General features: G+C 41.6%; 1 protein-coding gene across 4 annotated transcripts in view; it reads right to left on the bottom strand.

Annotated features, from left to right (window-relative positions):
* Positions 1 to 19,502, bottom strand: part of WWC2 (WW and C2 domain containing 2) — a 208,057-nt gene that overhangs the window by 68,178 nt on the left and 120,377 nt on the right. For all 4 annotated transcript variants that reach the window (XM_084856506.1, XM_084856505.1, XM_084856507.1 and 1 more), the window contains 2 exons: positions 17,936 to 18,009; positions 11,122 to 11,361 (listed from right to left, as the gene is read on the bottom strand). In XM_084856506.1, coding sequence (XP_084712632.1) covers positions 11,122 to 11,361; positions 17,936 to 18,009 — 314 coding nt within the window. The remainder of the gene's footprint in view (positions 1 to 11,121; positions 11,362 to 17,935; positions 18,010 to 19,502) is intronic.

Raw genomic sequence — 19,502 nt, 5'->3', positions numbered from 1 at the left:
GTACTATTTCACCCCCTGTGGATCAAATTGCAGCCAAGGGAGGGGCTTCAATTGGTAAAACAGTGCAGGGGGTTAAATTAAATGGTCCTAAGCCTCAGCACCACTTCCTTGATCAAATTTGCAACCCTCCCTCCTTCACAACTGCATTTAGGACAAGCAAGATAGGGGATTAAGTCACGGATCTGTTAGTGTAACATGTAGTTTGGGCCTTTATATTATTCAATTTTCATTAGATTAAGGATTTTACCTTAAGGGGTGCAGAACTGTTTCATAATGGGAGGTGGATTACGCCCCACACGGCCCACTGCAGGCCAGATGCCTCAGTGGTCAGTGGTCCTGCCCCCTGACATCATCCCCCCCTTTTCTCTCCCCATGCTGGAAAGAGGCACGGAGATTCATGCCTCCTCCCAGCACAGAGAAATGACTCAGCCAGCAGCTGCTCCTCCTGGCACCAGCGAAGTCTCTGGCTTCCCACAGGTCCCTGGCAGATCCCTGGATGCTTGGCCCTATGCAAAGCTATTTGGCCTGTGTCAGGGAGAGCGGCCACTCTTCCCAGCACGGGCTGTGTCAGGCCACCCTGCATCCCTACTGTTATCTCTATCTAGAATGATTTCTAGACAGCCTTTAAGGGTAAAACCCTCTCTGATCTCTGGTTGGAGATAACAGCCATGGTGCAGGGTGGCTGGACTCAGTTCACACCAGGAAACGTGGCCACTCGTCCTTGCATGGGCAAGTCCCGCCCCCCCATCTCCTATTATCTCTGATCTGAGATCAGAGTTAACAACAGTGGATTCCTTCGGAGGGGGTTCCTCCAGGGGGCAGGACTTAGAGCCTAAGGCCTGCCCTCTGCAGGAACCTCAAGAGGCTCTGTGGGCCAGATTCAGGTGCCCCATGGCTTGCCTCACTATAGTATCTTGACACTTGCTTTGCTGGCATTAAACAAATGTTACGTAATTGGAATATGCTGGGCTGGTTTGGATGTAATTCTAGAACCATAGCATAAGATTATGAAAATGAGCCTAGTTTCTCCCAGGCTCGTGCACTCCCCCTTCCGGTATGGCTGTGAGGAGGAGCTTGGAAGCTTTTCCTTCTATTTAAGATTAACCACAGCTTGTCACATCATCTGAATCTGGACAAGCTGTGCTTAATCTTATTTATGATTAGTAACATCCGAAAATGCCATTTTCTTATCCTAAAATCAAGAAATATCTTTGGAACATTATGGATTACAGGGAAACCTGCAGAGCTGGGATTGTAAATACTCGTCTGCACAAGAACAGAAGATTTCAATATATTGTACTAAATTGGGGCCTTTCCCCCTCTGTTATGATGTCTATATCGCAAAGGCGATATAGCCTGTAAACAGCTGAGAGGTGTTAGTCTGTTTTTTTGAAGCAGGTAAGTTATCGATAGGTGATGACATTTAGTGTGGGTTCAAGATAACATTTTCAAGAGTGATATGCACTTTTGATTTCTCCTGCATATGTTGAATATGGCTTCTCTGAGCAAACCTAAGTGGTCCAAATGCATTAACAAGGGACAATCGTCCCTTGGCAATACTTGTTTCTGATGGAGCAAAAGGCTCTATTTATTTATTTTATTTAAAATCATTACTAACCTGCTCTTCCTCCCCAAGGAGATCAAAACAGAGTACATGAAAAACAGTAAACCAATTTAACCAGCAATGGAAAACAAAACAAAAAGTGCACACCAAAATATCTAGGAAGGCTCAAATCCCTGATTAAAAAGAGAAGTCTTAATTGCCCTCCTAAATGTCAGTGGTGAAGACCCATACAGATCGCCTGGGGGAAGGAGTTCTAAGGGTGGGGGGCCACTTCAGAAAAGGCCTTCTTGCATGTTGTCACTTTATGAATTCCTGGAAGTAAGAAGGGTCTGTGTGGAAGATCTCAGGCAGGATTATATGGAGGAAGATAGTCCTTCAGGTAAACTGGTGCCAAGGTGTTCAGGGATTTATAACTTAAAACCAGTACTTTGAATTGTGCTAGGAATTACACAGATCAGACTTACGAACAAAAATAATTGTAAATTACTGAATTCTGGATTTTGTATTCTGTGTCTTTTTAAAAAAAACTCACAATGTTGGATAATTCTAGCATTCTTTTATTTTCCTGTCTGTGCATTGTCCTCAAAATCCTCCTGTTTGAAATACTTGAATTTGGGTCTCTGTAGAATTCACCACCTAATGCGAAGAGAAAACTCCCTGGAAAAGACCCTGATGCTGGGAAAGACTGAAGGCAAAAGGAGAAGGGGACAGCAGAGGATGAGATGGCTAGATAGCATCACCGATGCGATGAATATGGACTTGAGCACGCTCCGGGAGAGAGCGGAGGACAGGAAGGCCTGGCATGCTATGGTCCATGGGGTCACGAAGAGTCGGACACGACTGAACGACTGAACAACAATAAGAATTCACCACACTTTTGGTTTTAGATGAGTGGTTTAGTTGTTCTGTTATCATGTTCTCCTGGGCAGGCTATTTTTGTTTTGTTTATTTCTTTTTATTTAGAATGTAACACCTTTTATACCTTTAACAGACATCTGCCCTGTATGCATCTGTGGACTTTGCACCACCATTTGCAGGGGTTAGGCATCCTTTTAATGATATTTTTAAATCAGATTTAAGTATTATGCCTATTCTCTTCTAGTAATTGTGCCATTTTATTTATTTATTGCAAAGATGCATAAGCCACCCTTTAGTGTAAACCCTCCCAATGTGGCATACAACAACACTTCAAAACCACAAAACATGTATTGACTTATATTTGGGATTACATGCTCTGGATGTGCAAGTCAATTTTTAAAATATATTTTTCAGGTTCTGCCACTGCTGAAAGCATATGTTCTTCATTATTTCTTTCTCCATATTATTTCGCAAGCATGTTATCTGGAGAAGCTGTGGAGATGCATTGTTCTTTCCAGTACCATTGAGAAAGAGCCATGGGCAGAGCAACCCAGGGACCATATGATATGGCGAATTCCCAGAGCTTTTCTACGCTGTATCTACTTCTGGTTTCGTCGCAGAACTGAGATCCAAGCTCTACACAAGAGCTTTTCCTTTCCTGCTTTTCCTCTGCATAAGCTCGAGCTGTGCTAGAGAGAAATAGTGCAAACACACAAGCAGAAGCAGTGCTTTCAGAAATAATACCCCATTTCCCCCTTTCTAAAAAAAAAAAAAAAGGAAAGTGCTCTGAAAAACCAAAAGCAAAACTGGAGGATCACAACGTCATCTAAAAAACCATAAGAAATCACAAGGACACAATAAATGCCTCATGTAGAAAAGCTCTAACTCTCAAGGCCACAGACCTTTAAAGGTTCTGGAGAATAGAGGAGTTTGATAGCTTGGAAGTTCCTGCTCTGCCATTTGGACATGGTCCTTCTGAGCTCCTTGAATAAATAGATTTGATAAGCAGTTTGAGCTAGATTTTGGTTATTTTATTTGTCTGAAGAAACCTGCTTTATAATTGCAATGGTTTTAACGGGGCAATGTTTTAGGAAGCTGAAAGCAAATGAAAATAAGTGCTTGTTTCCCCAATTCAGTTCAGGATGATATTTGATCTGAAATCTGAAAATATAAAGTCTTCATTTAACAGGTGAAATGAAGTTTCAGATTCCTTGAGGTTGGAAGACAAACTGTTATACATTTGTAGAATTTAGCAGCGTGGAAGAAGACTCATGATTCATATGTTAATACTTTGATTTTAGTAGGTTACCTCAAACACATGGTACTAAACATAATGTATCTGATTTAAAGGTTTTTTAGAACTGTATTTGATTATTGTCCATTTAGTAAAGATGCTATTTTGCGAGATTTATAGAAATCAAACACACACTATTAGCAAACAAAGACTAGTGTACGCTTACGTTCCTGTCTGAAGTGGTCCATAGAAGGCCCATTTTCTGGCTGTCTTGTTCCCCATCCCAAGAGATTGGTGTGGTAGAAAACAGTATTAATGTTTCAGGGTATGAGAACTGGGCAACTACTTATGCTTCCCAGGTCTCATATATTCTAAAAGGCCTAAACTACTTTAGTTGAATTAAGTTTCATTTTGCAAACTACATCTCTTCGCTGTCTGGCTGGCTTTCTATACATTATTTTTATTATTGAACATCTGTATTTCTCCTAAAGGTTTTAAAAACGGTTCGTGTTTGCTCTGTGACATACTGGATTTCTTAAATTTTCATTGTGAATGTTTTAATTTGGATGTTTATACTTCGGACATTTGTCCAGTTTTGTACATGTAAACTGTTTTGTACTGATCATTATGGCTTATGGTTGGGAAAATATGCTCAACCAAATGAATGGAATTTTATTAACGATGCCTGATATACATTGAATATTATATGTGCTTACCAAGGGAAAGCTTTAACTCCCCCACCCTCAAAACCCACAGAATAGAGCTATATTCAGAAAATCCTTTTTCTGTTTTGGTACAAGTTAAAAGCTAACTGCTTCCCTGTCATCACCCTTTCCACTTCTGGTTCTTTGTAAACCAATGTGTTTGTACTGACACAGGAGAGGGTGCCTTGGAACAATCTTATTGATGCCATTCACAGGCCACTGGCAGAACAGCCATCAGAAGTAACGGGTAGATGCTCCACATGGTTATGTAATCCTTTGTTTCACTGGACTCTAGAAGTTAAGCCCCCGAACTGCTCTGCCACCCATGGAGTGCAGGTATTTATGTTAAACCCAAGCATTTTACCAGTCTCAAATCAACCCAATAACCTGTCCCAACGAGCCTCAATCTCCCTCATTTCAATTTCCCTTCCATATATCTTGTTCCTATGTGGCCCAGTTTCCCTGTCTTTCCCCTGCATCCTTCTGATCAATGTGACCTCAGTTCCTAATCCCTTTCTCCTACTGATGCTTCCTTTATCATATAAAAGTGCAAAAAATGTACTATGGGCTTTACGAAAATAGAAAACCACAAAACCCTGTCTGCAAGCTCACAGTGTTAAAAGAAAGAAAGAAAGACATGAGATAAAAGAATACAGTTGGAAGGAAAATTTTGCCCTAGCTAGGAGTAAAAGAAGGAAAAAGTTAAAGAATACAAGACGTAATCTAGGAATAGGAAATATTTTTTTAAAAAAGATAAAATAGACCATCAAGTGGGAAATGCAGGACAGAAAATGAGATGAAGAGGCCATCTGAATATTTAGAGGGAGACAAATATAGAGGCGAGAAATAGCAAAAAGGAGTGAAGGTTTAAGAAGATAAGGGTTTGATGAATTGAGAGACTAAGGGCACAATCCTATTGGGACAGGCAGCTGCCTCTGAACTCGGAGGTGACCACCTATCCAATGCAGGGCAGGAGAAGCTTGGAGGGGATTGTGCCCTCTGCGTTTCATCTGCCCCGCGCTTGCGGCTAGACAGCTGATTTCGGCTGTCTAGCCACGGGAAGGTGGAACGGGGGAAGTGGCTGCTGGATGTCACGCTGGATGTGTCATACCAGTATTTCTGCCTTCTTCGCCCCGGAACGCCTCCAGGAACACCCTGTTTCACCACTCCGTGCTCTTCTTCCGAGCGCGGAGCATGGGGCCATTCTGAGCTGCCTGCGAGGCAGCGCGGGAGGGAAGGAAGGTCGGCTCTCAGGGAACCAACCTCGGAGTGCAGGCTCTGAGGTCAGTTCCCAGAAACCGACGTATCCTATGGCCATCTAGCCGCTGACTAGTGGCCATAGGATTGCTCCCTAAGTAGCAGAATACTGAGAAAGCATAGATGATAGATGATAGACAGACAGACAGACAGACAGACAAGGTGCAGGGGCACATAGAAACCTAAAGTTCAAAAGAAGACTTTTAAACTTAAAGCACAACAGTAGAGGAAGCCAGTGAATGGAAATATATATAAATACAATATGACTGAAGTGAAAAGAAGGAAGAAATGAGAAGAGCAGCTGAGAACAAAGTTAATTACTTAAGATGAAAAACAGGAAGTGTGATGAACACCACATTTCAATATTTAACACAAGACAGAATTTAGATCTGAATAATTTATTTATTTATTTATTTATTAAATTTATTAATCGCCCATCTGGCTGGTCACCCAGCCACTCTGGGCGATGCACAACACACCATAAAACAATTTAAAACAATAAAATTCTACCATAATTTTTTTTTTAAATACCCTAACCCACCCCAAATGCCTGCCTGAACAACCACATTTTTAATGCACGACGGAAGCTCATTAAAGAGGGGGCATGACGGAGTTCCCTAGGGAGGGAGTTCCAAAGAGTGGGGGCCACCACAGAAAAGGCCCTCTCCCTCGTCCCCACCAGTCTAGCTGTCCTGGCTGATGGGACAGAGAGAAGGCCATCCGAGGCTGATCTTGTTAAGCGGCCTGTCTGGTGTTGCTGGAGGCGCTCCTTAAGATAGGCTGGGCCGGAACCATATAGGGTTTTAAAGGTCAAAACCAACACCTTGAATTTGGCCCGGAAAACAACTGGTAACCAGTGCAACTCCTTCAGCACTGGAGTGATGTGATCTCGCCGGCGGCTGCCTTTAATCAGGCGAGCCGCCACGTTCTGTACCAGCTGCAGTTTCCAAACCGTCTTCAAGGGTAACCCCACGTAGAGCGCATTACAGTAGTCTAAACAAGAGGAGACCAGGGCATGTACTACTGATGGGAGCAGATGGTCGGGAAGGAAGGGGCACAGCCGCCGTATCAGATGGAGTTGATACAGCGCTGTCCGGCTCACAGCTGACACCTGAGCCTCCATGGACAGCTGGGAGTCCAAAATGACCCCCAGGCTGCGGACCTGGTCTTTATAAGGGTGTTTAGTGGAATCAATAGATAAAAGAACAAACGTTAGACATATTAGAGAGAACTGGCAAACCTTAGCTAACGCAGTTATGCAAACTGAAAGAACTAAAGAGAAAAATTAAAAGATAATAGCCTAATTCTTAACTTGCTGAGGAGACTGAAGAGTGACGTTTCCAACTGACAGAGAAAAAGTCAGCAACCACAGAGGTTAAGGGGAGAAACGCAAACTCTGTGCTGCATATTACATTGCGGAGATAATGATCTGATATCTGGGCAGATATAGTTTTAAGGCAATTAGGCTCCAATCCTATGCACACTTACCTGGGAGTAAGCTCTACTGAGTTCAGTGGCACTTATTTCCAAGTAGCTATGCATAGGATTGCGCTGTCTGAAATATTAAGAACAGGGGGAGAGAAACATTACAAGCCAAAAGAAGAACTCATGTTGCCAAGAGGAAGCTGGTAAGAGTGAAGCCAAGGAAGACAAGAACAGAGCCCTGAGGAACCCCAGTTGAAAAAGGAAACTGAGGAGGGGGTAAGCTATTGGGTTGGATACAGACTAGAGTAAACCCACTGAAATCAATGGGATTTAAGTTAGTCATGCCTAACTTAAGTCCCACTGATTTCTATGGGTTTGTTTTAACTATAACTAAGAGCCTTTCTACACAAGGCATTTATTGTGTGTTCATGATTCCTCACTGATGATAGTTTGTGAGTACCAGCATTTTGGTTTTTTCTAATGAGGAAAGTCTGGTATTTCTGTGGATGGCAGCATGAAACCCTGTGTATTTTCACAATTTCACTATACCAACACCTCCTCCTAGTGGTTGTATAATGGAATACACAGAAAGGCAGATAAAGGCCCCCCCCCCAAAAAAAACCCCACGTGTAAAGGAGCCGATCTTAATCCCACAAAGCAGAATCTGTCTCCCTCTAAATATTCAGATGGCCCCAAATCTGGAAGCAGAAGCCTCGGTAAAATGGTGGGTTAAAAGCCCTATGACTGGACCCATCCCATTGACAGAGATTTTAAAAGAACCATTTGTGAGACAGGAGTGACAACAAGACAGAACAGGACCACCAAATCCTAAACTGTAAAGAGAACTAATAAGCAAATAATGATAAATTTTATTAAAAGGGTGAAGGGGAATAAGGGTGCAATCCTATGCATGTTTAGACAGAAGAGGTCCTACAACTGCTGGTATGCCCCAGCCAGCATGACTGGATGGGAAATGCTGGGAATTGTAGGACTTTTTTCTGCCTAAACATGAACAGAATTGTGCCCTAAGGGTACTTCTAGATGAGGCTTTTATTGTGCAATCGACCTGCTTGGTTCACGGAATTGTACACAGGGTCCAGTTCATGCTGTCTTCAATTTGTAACCCTCCTGTGTTTTCCCATTGTTTCTTTCATCTTTTTCCTTACCAGAAAATAAATTAAGGAGGAAAAGATGGAATAGCTGTACAATGCCTTTTGATTGGAGTCTAGAAGCACCCTAATGATCAAGATTAGAGACAAAACATCATGGAAGGATAACCAGGTCTGAGATGTGGCCGGCAGAACAACTGGGTCTATGAGAAAAGGGGTTTGGAGGAAGATCGTTTTTTTAAGAAGTGAAGATCGTAAACCAGAAGATTCAGAATCTGAGTGAATATGAATATTAAAATCACCAAGAATAAGAGTAGGAAAACAAGAATGAAATCTAGCTGTGTTGGACAAGGCAGCTGGGAGAAAGTGGATAATTTCCTCCTCTTCTCCTACCCTTCCCATGTGAAGGTTCTTAACCTTGAAGTGGTCTTTGGAGAAAGCAGGTGAGGACAGGGGGAGGAACTGTTAAAATATGCCAGGTCTTCTAACAACTGCCAAACTGTCCTGGGGTTATAATTATTGCATTATGGCAGCCCCAATTTTCAGGATTTCTCAGTATTGTAATACAGTTCTGTGCCAATATCTGATTTTATCCTCTTCCTCATCTATACAGACATGCCTGTCTCCTACTACACCATAATGCAGAGAAAGCTTGTGGAAAACCTAACAGTATTTACTTTTAAAACTGGCTTTTTGTTCCTCTGTGACTAGGAAAATACACTGCCAGAGGCAGAACTGCACAAAGCAGACAAAGGATTTCTATTTGAAAAGCATTAGATTAAAACATTCCCTTAAATGCAGACATGCACATTGGGGCAAAAGTCATACGCTTAAATGTAAAATGTAAAATATAAAATATTTATTTCCTTAAGGGAAAGGATCTGTTCATCTGTATCTGTAGATACCTGAATACACCAAAACCATTAGGCTTAAAAATTCAGAGGGTCTAGCAAACCCCCCCCCCCCAAGTACAATAAAAACTTAGTTAAGCCCAGTAGAAAACAGTTTCTGTTTTTCTTTCCTTAGTTTTCAGCAGTGATTTAGGGCTCACTCAAAACTCTTCCCTTTGACGTTGACAAGGATTTTTCTGAATATGTTTAATAGTTGCAGAGAATTGCATCTTTGTCAAACAGAGTCCTATAAGGGAGGCTCACAATACCCTTTTCCCTGGAAAATCTATTTTAGCTTATTAATACTCTAAGAGTGCAATCCTATGCAGATTTAGAGAGAAAAAAGTTCTACAACTCCCAGCATGTATGTCTAAACATGCACAGCACTGCACCTGAAGTCACTGACAGAGAAAACGAAAGCTACACAATTTTTACTTTGCGCTTGATCTGTGCTAAATGCTAGCTTACACTGTTAGCATGTGTCATCTTAAGAACTGGATCTTTTATTGAATGTGGATTTAGATTACCCAGATATTCATTTGATGGTTACAATTATCATATGATCACTTGATTGTCTGAAGATTTCATCACATGGTGACTCACCAAGACATAGTCTTTTTTTCTTGCACGACAACATCATTGGTTACTGGGAAGAAAGGTCCCTTCTTATAATTACCATTGGCCGCATTCCCATATAACGATAAACCAATCATCTGGCATAATAAATCACAATGTTAATGAGATAACTGCAGGTGCACGCAGCCCATTCACTCCTCCCTTTGCATGAGTAGGTAAACAAACCAGCCAGGGATAGCTTAGCATGCTGTCCAAACCTAGTATTATGGTCTCCTGTGCCCAAACAAGACAGGATCATAAGCTAGTTTTAAACCAGGGTTTGTTCTTGACTTACAAATCCTGGCTTGTTTGGGCGCAATAATTCATAAACCTGTGTTCAGATGCCACGCTAAACTATCCCTGCTTGCTTTGTTTACCCACTTGTGTAAAGTGGAAGTAAACAGGTTGTGTGCAGGAGCACGCTACTGTAGTTTAGTAATCCAGGATTCCTGTCTTATTGTTATATGCAAATGCTCCCACTTTTTGTGAGAGGGAGGTAAATTCCACAGCAGCTATGAAGCTCCCTGCCAAAGGAGGCTAGGTTGGCTCCCTCTTTGCAGTCTGCCCACTGGCCGGCAAAGACGTTTTTTATTCAAGCAGGCCTTTGGTATGTCAGCGGTCTGTTGAGTTTGGTGCTGTTTTTATTTTGTTATTGTCATGTTTTAATGCATTTGTTTTAATTTATTTAATCAAGTTTGAGTTACCTATGTTGTAAGCCACTTTAAGTGCCATTTTCTTGGTAGAAAGGTGGGAGTACAAATCAAATCAATCAATCAATCAATCAGGCTGCAGACATTTTTGCAGTCATAGACATTATCTGCCAAAGTCAATATTTTCTATACTTAAGCTCTCACAAATACATTGTTAGTCACTGTAAATAAAATTTGTAATTCTTATATAAATTACATTTTTCACATCACAGATTGCTCTTTCTAAACATGCTTGGAAGGCTGATGAGCCATGGCGTGGACTGTAGTGGAAACAAGCAGAGCCTAGCAGTTGTACGTCTCCCCTTCCAAACTCAATGCGATACTCCTTTAAAATTATTTTTTTGCATGCGAGTACATGTGTGAAATTCTATCTCCATCAAGTACAAAAGTACAATACTGATGCAATGAAGATAGCGTTTGCAATGAAGAGTTCACACAGGTTGCAGCTATTATCACAAAACCCATTTTGCTGGGTTTCTTCAGCTATTTAACAGCAGGCCTAGGTATTTTCATGCTGGTCACAAATAGAGCAACAGAGAGAGCTTGGAATAATACTAACTCTGTGAGTTCTGTCACAGTGCGAAGGTCTCCTTGCGTTACTGCCCAGTGGACTAATAATAAATTTAATTACAAACTACACAGAAAAGCTACTGAAGGAAAATTGCCCATCAGGGCACAACTCAGACTCTTCAATGAGTATAAAGGTTACATTGAAAAAAGAAGTAGTTAATGTTGGAGGGAAGGGGGGAAAATACCTCTCTGTAAGTTCATCACTAGGTGTGCTTTTCACAGATAGCTCCTCTTCCAGCCTCTTCCTTTCTGTTTCCAGATGCTCCAATTCATCTTGAGTGCGTTTACATGGGGTGACAAACTGAAGCTCTTTCAGAAGCTCTTCCTTTTCATTAATCAGCATCAACTTCTCCTTCTCAATATCCAGTGCTCCAGGCCAAGCTTCACTTTCTAACTTAGACAGTTCAATCTTCAAGTTTGCCATTCTAATTGGGGGGGGGGGGGAGAGAGAGAAGATGAGCAATAGGTACCAAGTATGCCAAAGAACCCATGGTATAACAGAAACATATATTTAGACATGGCAAGTCAATGTGATGCAAGTACTGAGAATAGAAGAATCACTCCTGCTGAACTAAGAAGGCTTAGCACAGGGATGGGCAACTTGTGACCCTCCAGATGTTTTGGCCTACAAGTCCCATCATGCCTCACCATTGACTATGCTGCCTAGGGCTGGTGGGACTTGCAGGCCAAAACATCTGGAGGGGCCACAAGTTGCCCATCCCTGCTTAGCAGCAAGTATGTCATGATGTCTTTCAAACAGCAGGTCTTGGGTCAGATCAGATGACACAGACACAATCACTCACTTATGCATGGTAGGAAGCAGAAGCAAGAGAACACTATACCTCCCCACCCACTTGACTTGCCTGCCCCACTTCCAATGCTGTTCACTGCTTATTCAAGGATACAACATTAGGGTAGGGCCTACACATGTAAGCTTGAAATCATGCAGACAATTCCCAAATTTTACCTGCCACCCACACAATCTGTGCCTATGCACACAGATACTGATCAACTGTTATGTCCCAGATGGAAGCTGGTGGTGTCTGAGAGAGGTCAGGCATGCTGGGTGGCTAGGGAGGGAAGGTGAGCTCTCACTCCCACTCCCCGCTCCAAGTAGGGGATCAATCAGATCCATATAATCTGATGCAGCCCTTTGTCGTTAAGTATCTTGCAATAAAAAGGTAAAGGTGTCCCCAACCAGTCGTGTCCGACTCTAGGGTGCGGTGCTCATCCCCGTTTCTAAGCCGAAGAGCCAGTGCTGTCCAAAGACGCTTCCGTGGTCATGTGGCCAGCATGACTGAACACCGAGGTGCACGGAACGCTGTTACCTTTCCCGCCGAGGCGGTACTTATTTATCTACTTGCAATTTCTTGCTTTTGAACTGCTAGGTTGGCAGAAGCTGGGACTGAAGATGGGAGCTCACTCCGTCACGCAGCACTCAGGTCTCGAACTGCTGACCTGCTGACCTTCCAGTCTGCAGTTCAGCGTCTTAACCACTAAGCAAAATGAAAGGTAGTCAATGTCTGCTTTGAGCTTGATGTATAATAAAACACTGGCTTATACCATTAGTATTGGCTCTCCACATTTGAGACTATCCCATTATTCACTGAAATTGGTAATAAAATAGTTTTGGAGAGAAAAAATGAATTTACATTCAAAACATTTTTTGTGAATGTGATTTTATTTTTTAAAGCAACAAAGTCCATGTGTATATGTATATGGAGCATTTTGAAAAGAAGCCATCCTGGCAGCCCAAGATTGATAACAAAATGCAACAGCTTTATTCTCTGGGCCACTAGTTCAAATCTAGCTAACCTTAGCATTATCTGGAAGTAGCTGTTTTTGACAGCTGTTCAATGACTTAGAAGATGAGGTGGCAGTCTCACAGGAACTTTTTCCCTCTCTGCAATGCTGACAGTTATCAACTAATTGGTACCCTTGTTAGCTGTCTCATAGAAGGGGCCCAAGATAACAAGGACATGAACACTAAAATGTCATCTTAGCCTTTGAGGCAACAACTTTTTATCGGTGTCAAGGCACTTTACACACATTGCAATACCCCCATTTAATACTATACTTGTTGTTCAGTCGATAAGTCATGTCCGACTCTTCGTGACCCCATGAACCATAGCACGCCAGGCCTTCCTGTCCTCCGCTCTCTCCCAGAGCGTGCTCAAGTTCATATTCATTGCATCAGTGATGCTATCTAGCCATCTCATCCTCTGCTGTCCCCTTCTCCTTTTGCCTTCAATCTTTCCCAGCATCAGGGTATTTTCCAGGGAGTTTTCTCTTCACATTAGGTGGCCAAAATATTTGAGCTTCAGCTTCAGTATCTGTCCTAATACTATACCTTCTCTCTGTAAATTAAGGTTTCAGCCCCCTTGCTTGGCACAGTTTGTCAACACCAATTTTCATTTTTAAGGCAGATTTTTGTGTGTGTTTGAAACCAATACTATTCTTCTTATATATGCTGAAGGCTTTGTATGAGGCCTCCTGAAGTTTTCTAGAATCTATACTGCAAACTTGTTAAAATGATGAGAGAGGAAGGAGGACAGTTAATTAAAATCAGACCTTCTACAATGATGCATGCTATAGCCAGTCCTGGCCTCAGTCTAGTTTTAAATCTCTCTCCAAATGCCATTTATTTTTTAAATCCTTTCTTGGACCATCACAACCTGACTTTTTTTGCCCATTCTGCTGCTATATCACTCTTTCCTAACCTAACCTTGCATTGCTTCTCTAGCATGCTCCTTATGAATCACTGCTGTCTTCCCTATACCTTTATTTTCTCTGTGTTACCCATATTGCGGTTGAATCTGCTGTATTATGTTCCACAGCTATCAAACAATTGGTGTTAAGTAAGTGTGAAACTGCATTGTGTCCACAGGCTACCTAGACTGAGATCCTTTAAATGTACCCAAGAATTATGGGATGTCCAATAGGACTCTCCTTCATGGATCACTGCCTTGTTGTGGCAAAGGGGCTTGCGTAACTCAGTGAAGCCATAAGCTATGCCATGCAGGGCCACCTAAGATGGACAGGTCATGGTGGAGAGTTCTGACAAAATGTGGTCCATTGGAGAAGGAAATGGCAACCCACTCCAGTATTCTTGCCAAGAAAACCCCATGGAACGTATCACAAGGCTAAAAGATATAACGCCGGATGATGAGCCCCTCAGGTCGGAAGGTGTCCAATATACTACTGGGGAAGAGCAGAGGGAATTTCCAAGTAGCGCCAGAAAGAGTGAAGCGGCTGGGCCAAACCCGAAAGGACACTTAGCTGTGGATGTGTCTGGTGGTGAAAACAAAGTCTGATGCTGTAAAAAACAATACTGTTTAGGAACCTGGAATGTAAGATCAATGAATCAAGGTAAGTTGGAGGTGGTCAAACATGAGATGGCAAGATTGAACATCGACATCTTGGGGATCAGAGAACTAAAATGGACAGGCATGGGCGAATTTAATTCAGGTGACCATCATATCTACTACTGTGGGCAAGAATCCCTTAGAAGAAATGGAGTAGCACTCATAGTCAACAAAAGGGTGGGAAAAGCAATACTGGGGTACAATCTCAAAAACGACAGAATGATCTCAGTACGAATCCAAGGCAAACCATTCAACATCACAGTAATTCAAGTCTATGCCCCAACCACTGAGGCCGAAGAAGCTGAGGTTGATCGGTTCTATGAAGACCTACAACACCTTCTAGAACTAACACCAAAAAAAGCTGTCGTCTTCATCATAGGGGAATGGAATGCTAAAGTAGGAAGTCAAGAAATCACCGGGATAACAGGCAAGCATGGCCTTGGTGTACAAAATGAAGCAGGACAAAGGCTAATAGAGTTTTGCCAAGAGAACACGCTGATCATAGCAAACACTCTTTTCCAACAGCACAAGAGGCGACTCTACACATGGACATCACCAGATGGTCAATATCGAAATCAGATGGATTATGTCCTTTGCAGCCAAAGATGGAGAAGCTCTATACAGTCAGTAAAAACAAGACCTGGAGCTGACTGTGGCTCAGATCATGAGCTGCTTCTTGCAAAATTTTGGCTTAAATTGAAGAACATAGGGGAAACCACTAAACCATTCAGGTATGACCTAAATCATATCCCTTATGAATATACAGTGGAAGTGAGGAATAGATTTAAGGGATTAGACCTGATAGACAGAGTGCCTGAGGAACTATGGACGGAGGTCCGTAACACTGTTCAGGAGGCAGCAACTCAATCCATCCCAAAGAAAAAGAAATGCAACAAAGCAAAGTGGCTGTCTGATGAGGCTTTACAAGTAGCTCACGAAAGAAGGGAAGCGAAAAGCAAGGGAGAAAGGGGAAGATATATCCAACTGAATGCAGAGTTCTAGAGAATAGCAAGAAGAGACAAGAAGGCCTTCTTAAATGAACAATGCAAAGAAATTGAGGAAAACAATAGAATGGGAAAGACTAGAGATCATTTTAAGAAAATCGGAAATCTCAAGGGAACGTTTTGTGCAAAGACGGGCATGATAAAGGACAAAGAAGGCAGGGACCTAACAGAAGCAGATGAGATTAAGAAGAGGTGGCAAGAATACACAGAAGAACTATACAGGAAAGATCTGAATGTCCCTGATAGACATGATAGTGCAGTCACTGAATTTGAGCTGGGCATCCTACAGAGTGAAGTCAAGTGGGCCTTAGGAAGCATTAGTAACAACAAAGCTAGCGGAGATGACAGTATTCCAATTGAGCTATTTAAAATCCTAAAAGATGATGCTGTTAAAGAGCTGCACTCAATATGCCAACAAATTTGGAACACACAACAGTGGCCACAAGACTGGAAAAGGTCAGTTTACATTCCATTTCCAAAGATGGGCAATGCTAAAGAGTGTTCAAACTACCATACAATTGCACTCATTTCACATGCCAGCAAGGTTATGCTCAAAATCCTACAAGCTAGGCTTCAGCAGTATGTGAACCGAGAACTACCAGAAGTACAAGCTGGGTTTCGAAGAGGCAGAGGAACTAGATATCAAATCGCCAACATTCGCTGGATCATGGAGAAAGCAAGAGAATTCCAGAAAAATGTCTATTTCTGCTTCATTGACTACGCTAAAGCCTTTGATTGTGTGGATCACAACAAACTGTGGCAAATTCTTAAAGAGATGGGAGTACCAGACCACCTTACCTGTCTCCTGAGAAGCCTGTACGAGGGTCAAGAACAATAGTAAGAAGCGGACATGGAACAACTGATTGGTTCAAAATTGGGAAAGGAGTACGACAAGGCTGTATATTGTCGCCCTGCTTATTTAACTTATATGCAGAGTACATCATGAGAAACGCCGGGTTGGATGAATCACAGGTCAGAATTAAGATTGCTGGGAGAATTATCAACAACCTCAGATACGCAGACGATACCACCCTAAAGGCAGAAAGTGAAGAGGATCTCAAGAGCCTCTTGTTGAGGGTGAAAGTGGAGAGTGCATAAGCTGGTTTGAAACGCAACATTAAAAAAAACAAAGATCATAGCATCTGGCCCCATCACTTCCTGGCATATAGAAGGGGAAGAAATGGAAGCAGTGACAAATTTTATTTTCTTGGGCTCCAAGATCACCGCAGATGGTGACTGTAGCCATGAAATTAAAAGACGCTTGCTCCTTGGGAGGAAAGCTATGGCAAACCTAGACAGCATAGTAAGAAGCAGAGACATCACCTTGCCGACAAAGATTCGTATAATCAAAGCTATGGTTTTCCCAGTAGCAACGTATGGCTGTGAGAGCTGGACTATACGGAAGGCTGAATGCTGAAGAATTGATGCTTTTCAAATGTGGTGCTGGAGAAGACTCTTACAAGTCCCCTGGACTGCAAGGAGGTCAAATCAGTCAATCCTAAAGGAAATCAACCCTGAGTGCTCATTGGAAGGACAGATACTGAAGCTGAAGCTCAAATATTTTGGCCACCTAATGCGAAGAGAAAACTCCCTGGAAAAGACCATGATGCTGGGAAAGATTGAAGGCAAAAGGAGAAGGGGGCGGCAGAGGATAAGATGGCTAGATAGCATCACCGATGCAATGAATACAGACTTGAGAACACTCCGGGAGAGAGCGCAGGACAGGAAGGCCTGGCATGCTGTGGTCCATAGAGGCACGAAGACTCAGACACGACTTAACGACTGAACAACAACCAATAGGACTTCTGCTATTTATTCATTTTTAAACAACAGCTACCATATCCACTCCTAGCCTACACTGAATACAATTTCTGAAATTCCCTTGAGTTCCAAAAGTGGCTTCCTATGCCATGTGGGAAGCTGTTGATTTATATATATATATAAGTCATGGAGCTTGCTGGCCATGTAGAGTTAATTCCTCATTCAGCATTGACTAGGTATTTGAATTGAGCTTCCCATGCTACATTCATGTGGATCCACTTTGCACCTTCTGCCTTGGTCCTTCAGAACACTTCAGCAAAGGTTTAGGGATGAATTAATTTCCATTTTAAATAGTTTGTGGATTGGGCTGCAAAAGCTCTATAACATTACCATTAAGGTTCTGATCTTAGGGCCACTAATTTACACATTACATTTTTCCTGAATGAGAATCTCATATCCATAGCCACTTCTGAAGTGTGGTCTTAGGGTTTATTTTGCTATGAGTACACAGGCGAGAAAACTGAACAGAACTTGCAAATAGTATCCCGCTCTCCTGAACTTGCACTTCAGTTTGGTTCACATTCTCTTGGTTACAAGCAGTAGTATTATTTTGTTTCTGCTATTCTCATACATTGTAGATCTGTGTATGATTATATCTTTTCAACACCCACTAGTAGTCTAATGTTTAAAGTTTGTGCAGCCTAGAATGAGTACAAATAAATGATCCTGCTAACAATGTCAGGTAATGCTTCCTGTAAATGCATCCAGTAGATGTCACTGCAAGCATTAGATTGGCTCCAGGATTTCCTGGTTTCATAAACTCAGATACAAATTCACATTTTTACAGAAGAAATAAACCCTGTCATTACCTTCTTTTGGCTTCTTCATACTGAAGACTCAGTCTGACCTTTTCAGCTAAATTGGTCATATTCCTGACACCAACCTGTTGAGAAGAACCACCAACCTTATTGCACAAATCAATTAAAACAAAGTCAGAAAGCAATTTAATCACCTAAAATTATCTAAATAAATAGAAACACATTTCAAAACAGTAATCACTGGTTTTTCAGCACAAAAGCTCACTTACTCAAATATTTTAAAATAGAATGTACATTTTCTACTGCTAAATCACCTCAGGACAGAATTCAATACAAGTAGGTACAATTCTGTTTTTAAGGCCTAGTTTGAAGCAGCATTTAATACATCCCAAGTTGTTACTTTACTACTCTGAACTCAGAACTTTGGTGGAGGTCAATGAAGTTCAAAGTAGGACTTCAATGAAACTGAGATTGCTAAAAACCACATTCAAGTGTAGGCTTCTTCTCAGAAAATCACTTCCATAGCCTTTCATCATGGTACCTTAAAGAAATATACCAACATTTGGAAAGTACTTGTAGGTGTAAACCTGTATCTGGCATATTGGTCAATGAGATCCCAAAGTTGCTAAAATGTTAATTCCATCAGTCAGTTTCAGAGGTACAAAATACATTTAGGATGAGATCTTTCCTCACCAGCTTCTGAAAATAGGAAGCTTTAAACCTGACTTTTCCATAAGTTTATTTTGACCATCTCCTTTTGGGAAAAACAAATAGGTACTCTTAAGTCTAAGAAATATGAGACAAATGCACACCATGGTTTTGAGGCAGCATCAACCTGCTAATGGGGTCCAATGGACCCCTTTAAAATCCTAACTGGAAACAAAGTTAATTATTGATTTTTAGATTATGTCAGGTTAACATAAAAATAGACACTGTTTTTGGAATGTTATACCAATAAAATATAATACAAAAACTATTGGGGTACATTGGGCCCTACAATATTAACATAAATTCCTTATTGAGATATCAGGAAGTCTTGTAGAAGAAGGCAGAAGAGAAAGCAAATGGAAACCCCCAAATGCCCAGGGGAAATATTCGGCTCACAGTAGATAATGGAAAGGGTTCAGTATACCACAGTAACCTAATAAGAGAGGGCTTTTTCAAAGAACATTACAAATAAGAAAATAGTGCTGCACATTTCCACTATGACAGTGAAAGTGTTTGTCAAATTAAATCCAACTTGAAACGGAATTAAACCCCTAGGGTAAAGTTTACTCCTGGGGTCCAATGGACCTTTGCATTGCTTTGTATTGGGGAGTTGTTGTTGTGTACTCACAGGAATGTACAGGGGGGAAGTTAGAAAAACAGAAGAAAAGTGGCTGTATAACACAAAAAGGCCAAATTTATGATAAAGGCAAAACGGAATTTATAAAACAGGGAAAATTCCCTATCCTATTTTGAAAAGTTGCTGGGGAAAGAAAGGACCCCAATTAGCACAGGTATTTGGTAGCTTCACTTTCTCATTCAACTGCAATAAATAAGAGCCCTGATAGCTTAGTAAGTTAAACGTATTATTTTTTAATGTTAAAAGTGGGGGGAGGTGAAATATCATAGGACC

Source organism: Heloderma suspectum, chromosome 5, assembly GCF_057233095.1.
Source record: "Heloderma suspectum isolate Gila_16-S chromosome 5, 16-S_ref, whole genome shotgun sequence".
NCBI lineage: Eukaryota > Metazoa > Chordata > Lepidosauria > Squamata > Helodermatidae > Heloderma > Heloderma suspectum.
The sequence above is the reverse complement of the archived record's forward strand: the minus strand, read 5'-3'. Positions and strand labels throughout refer to the sequence as shown.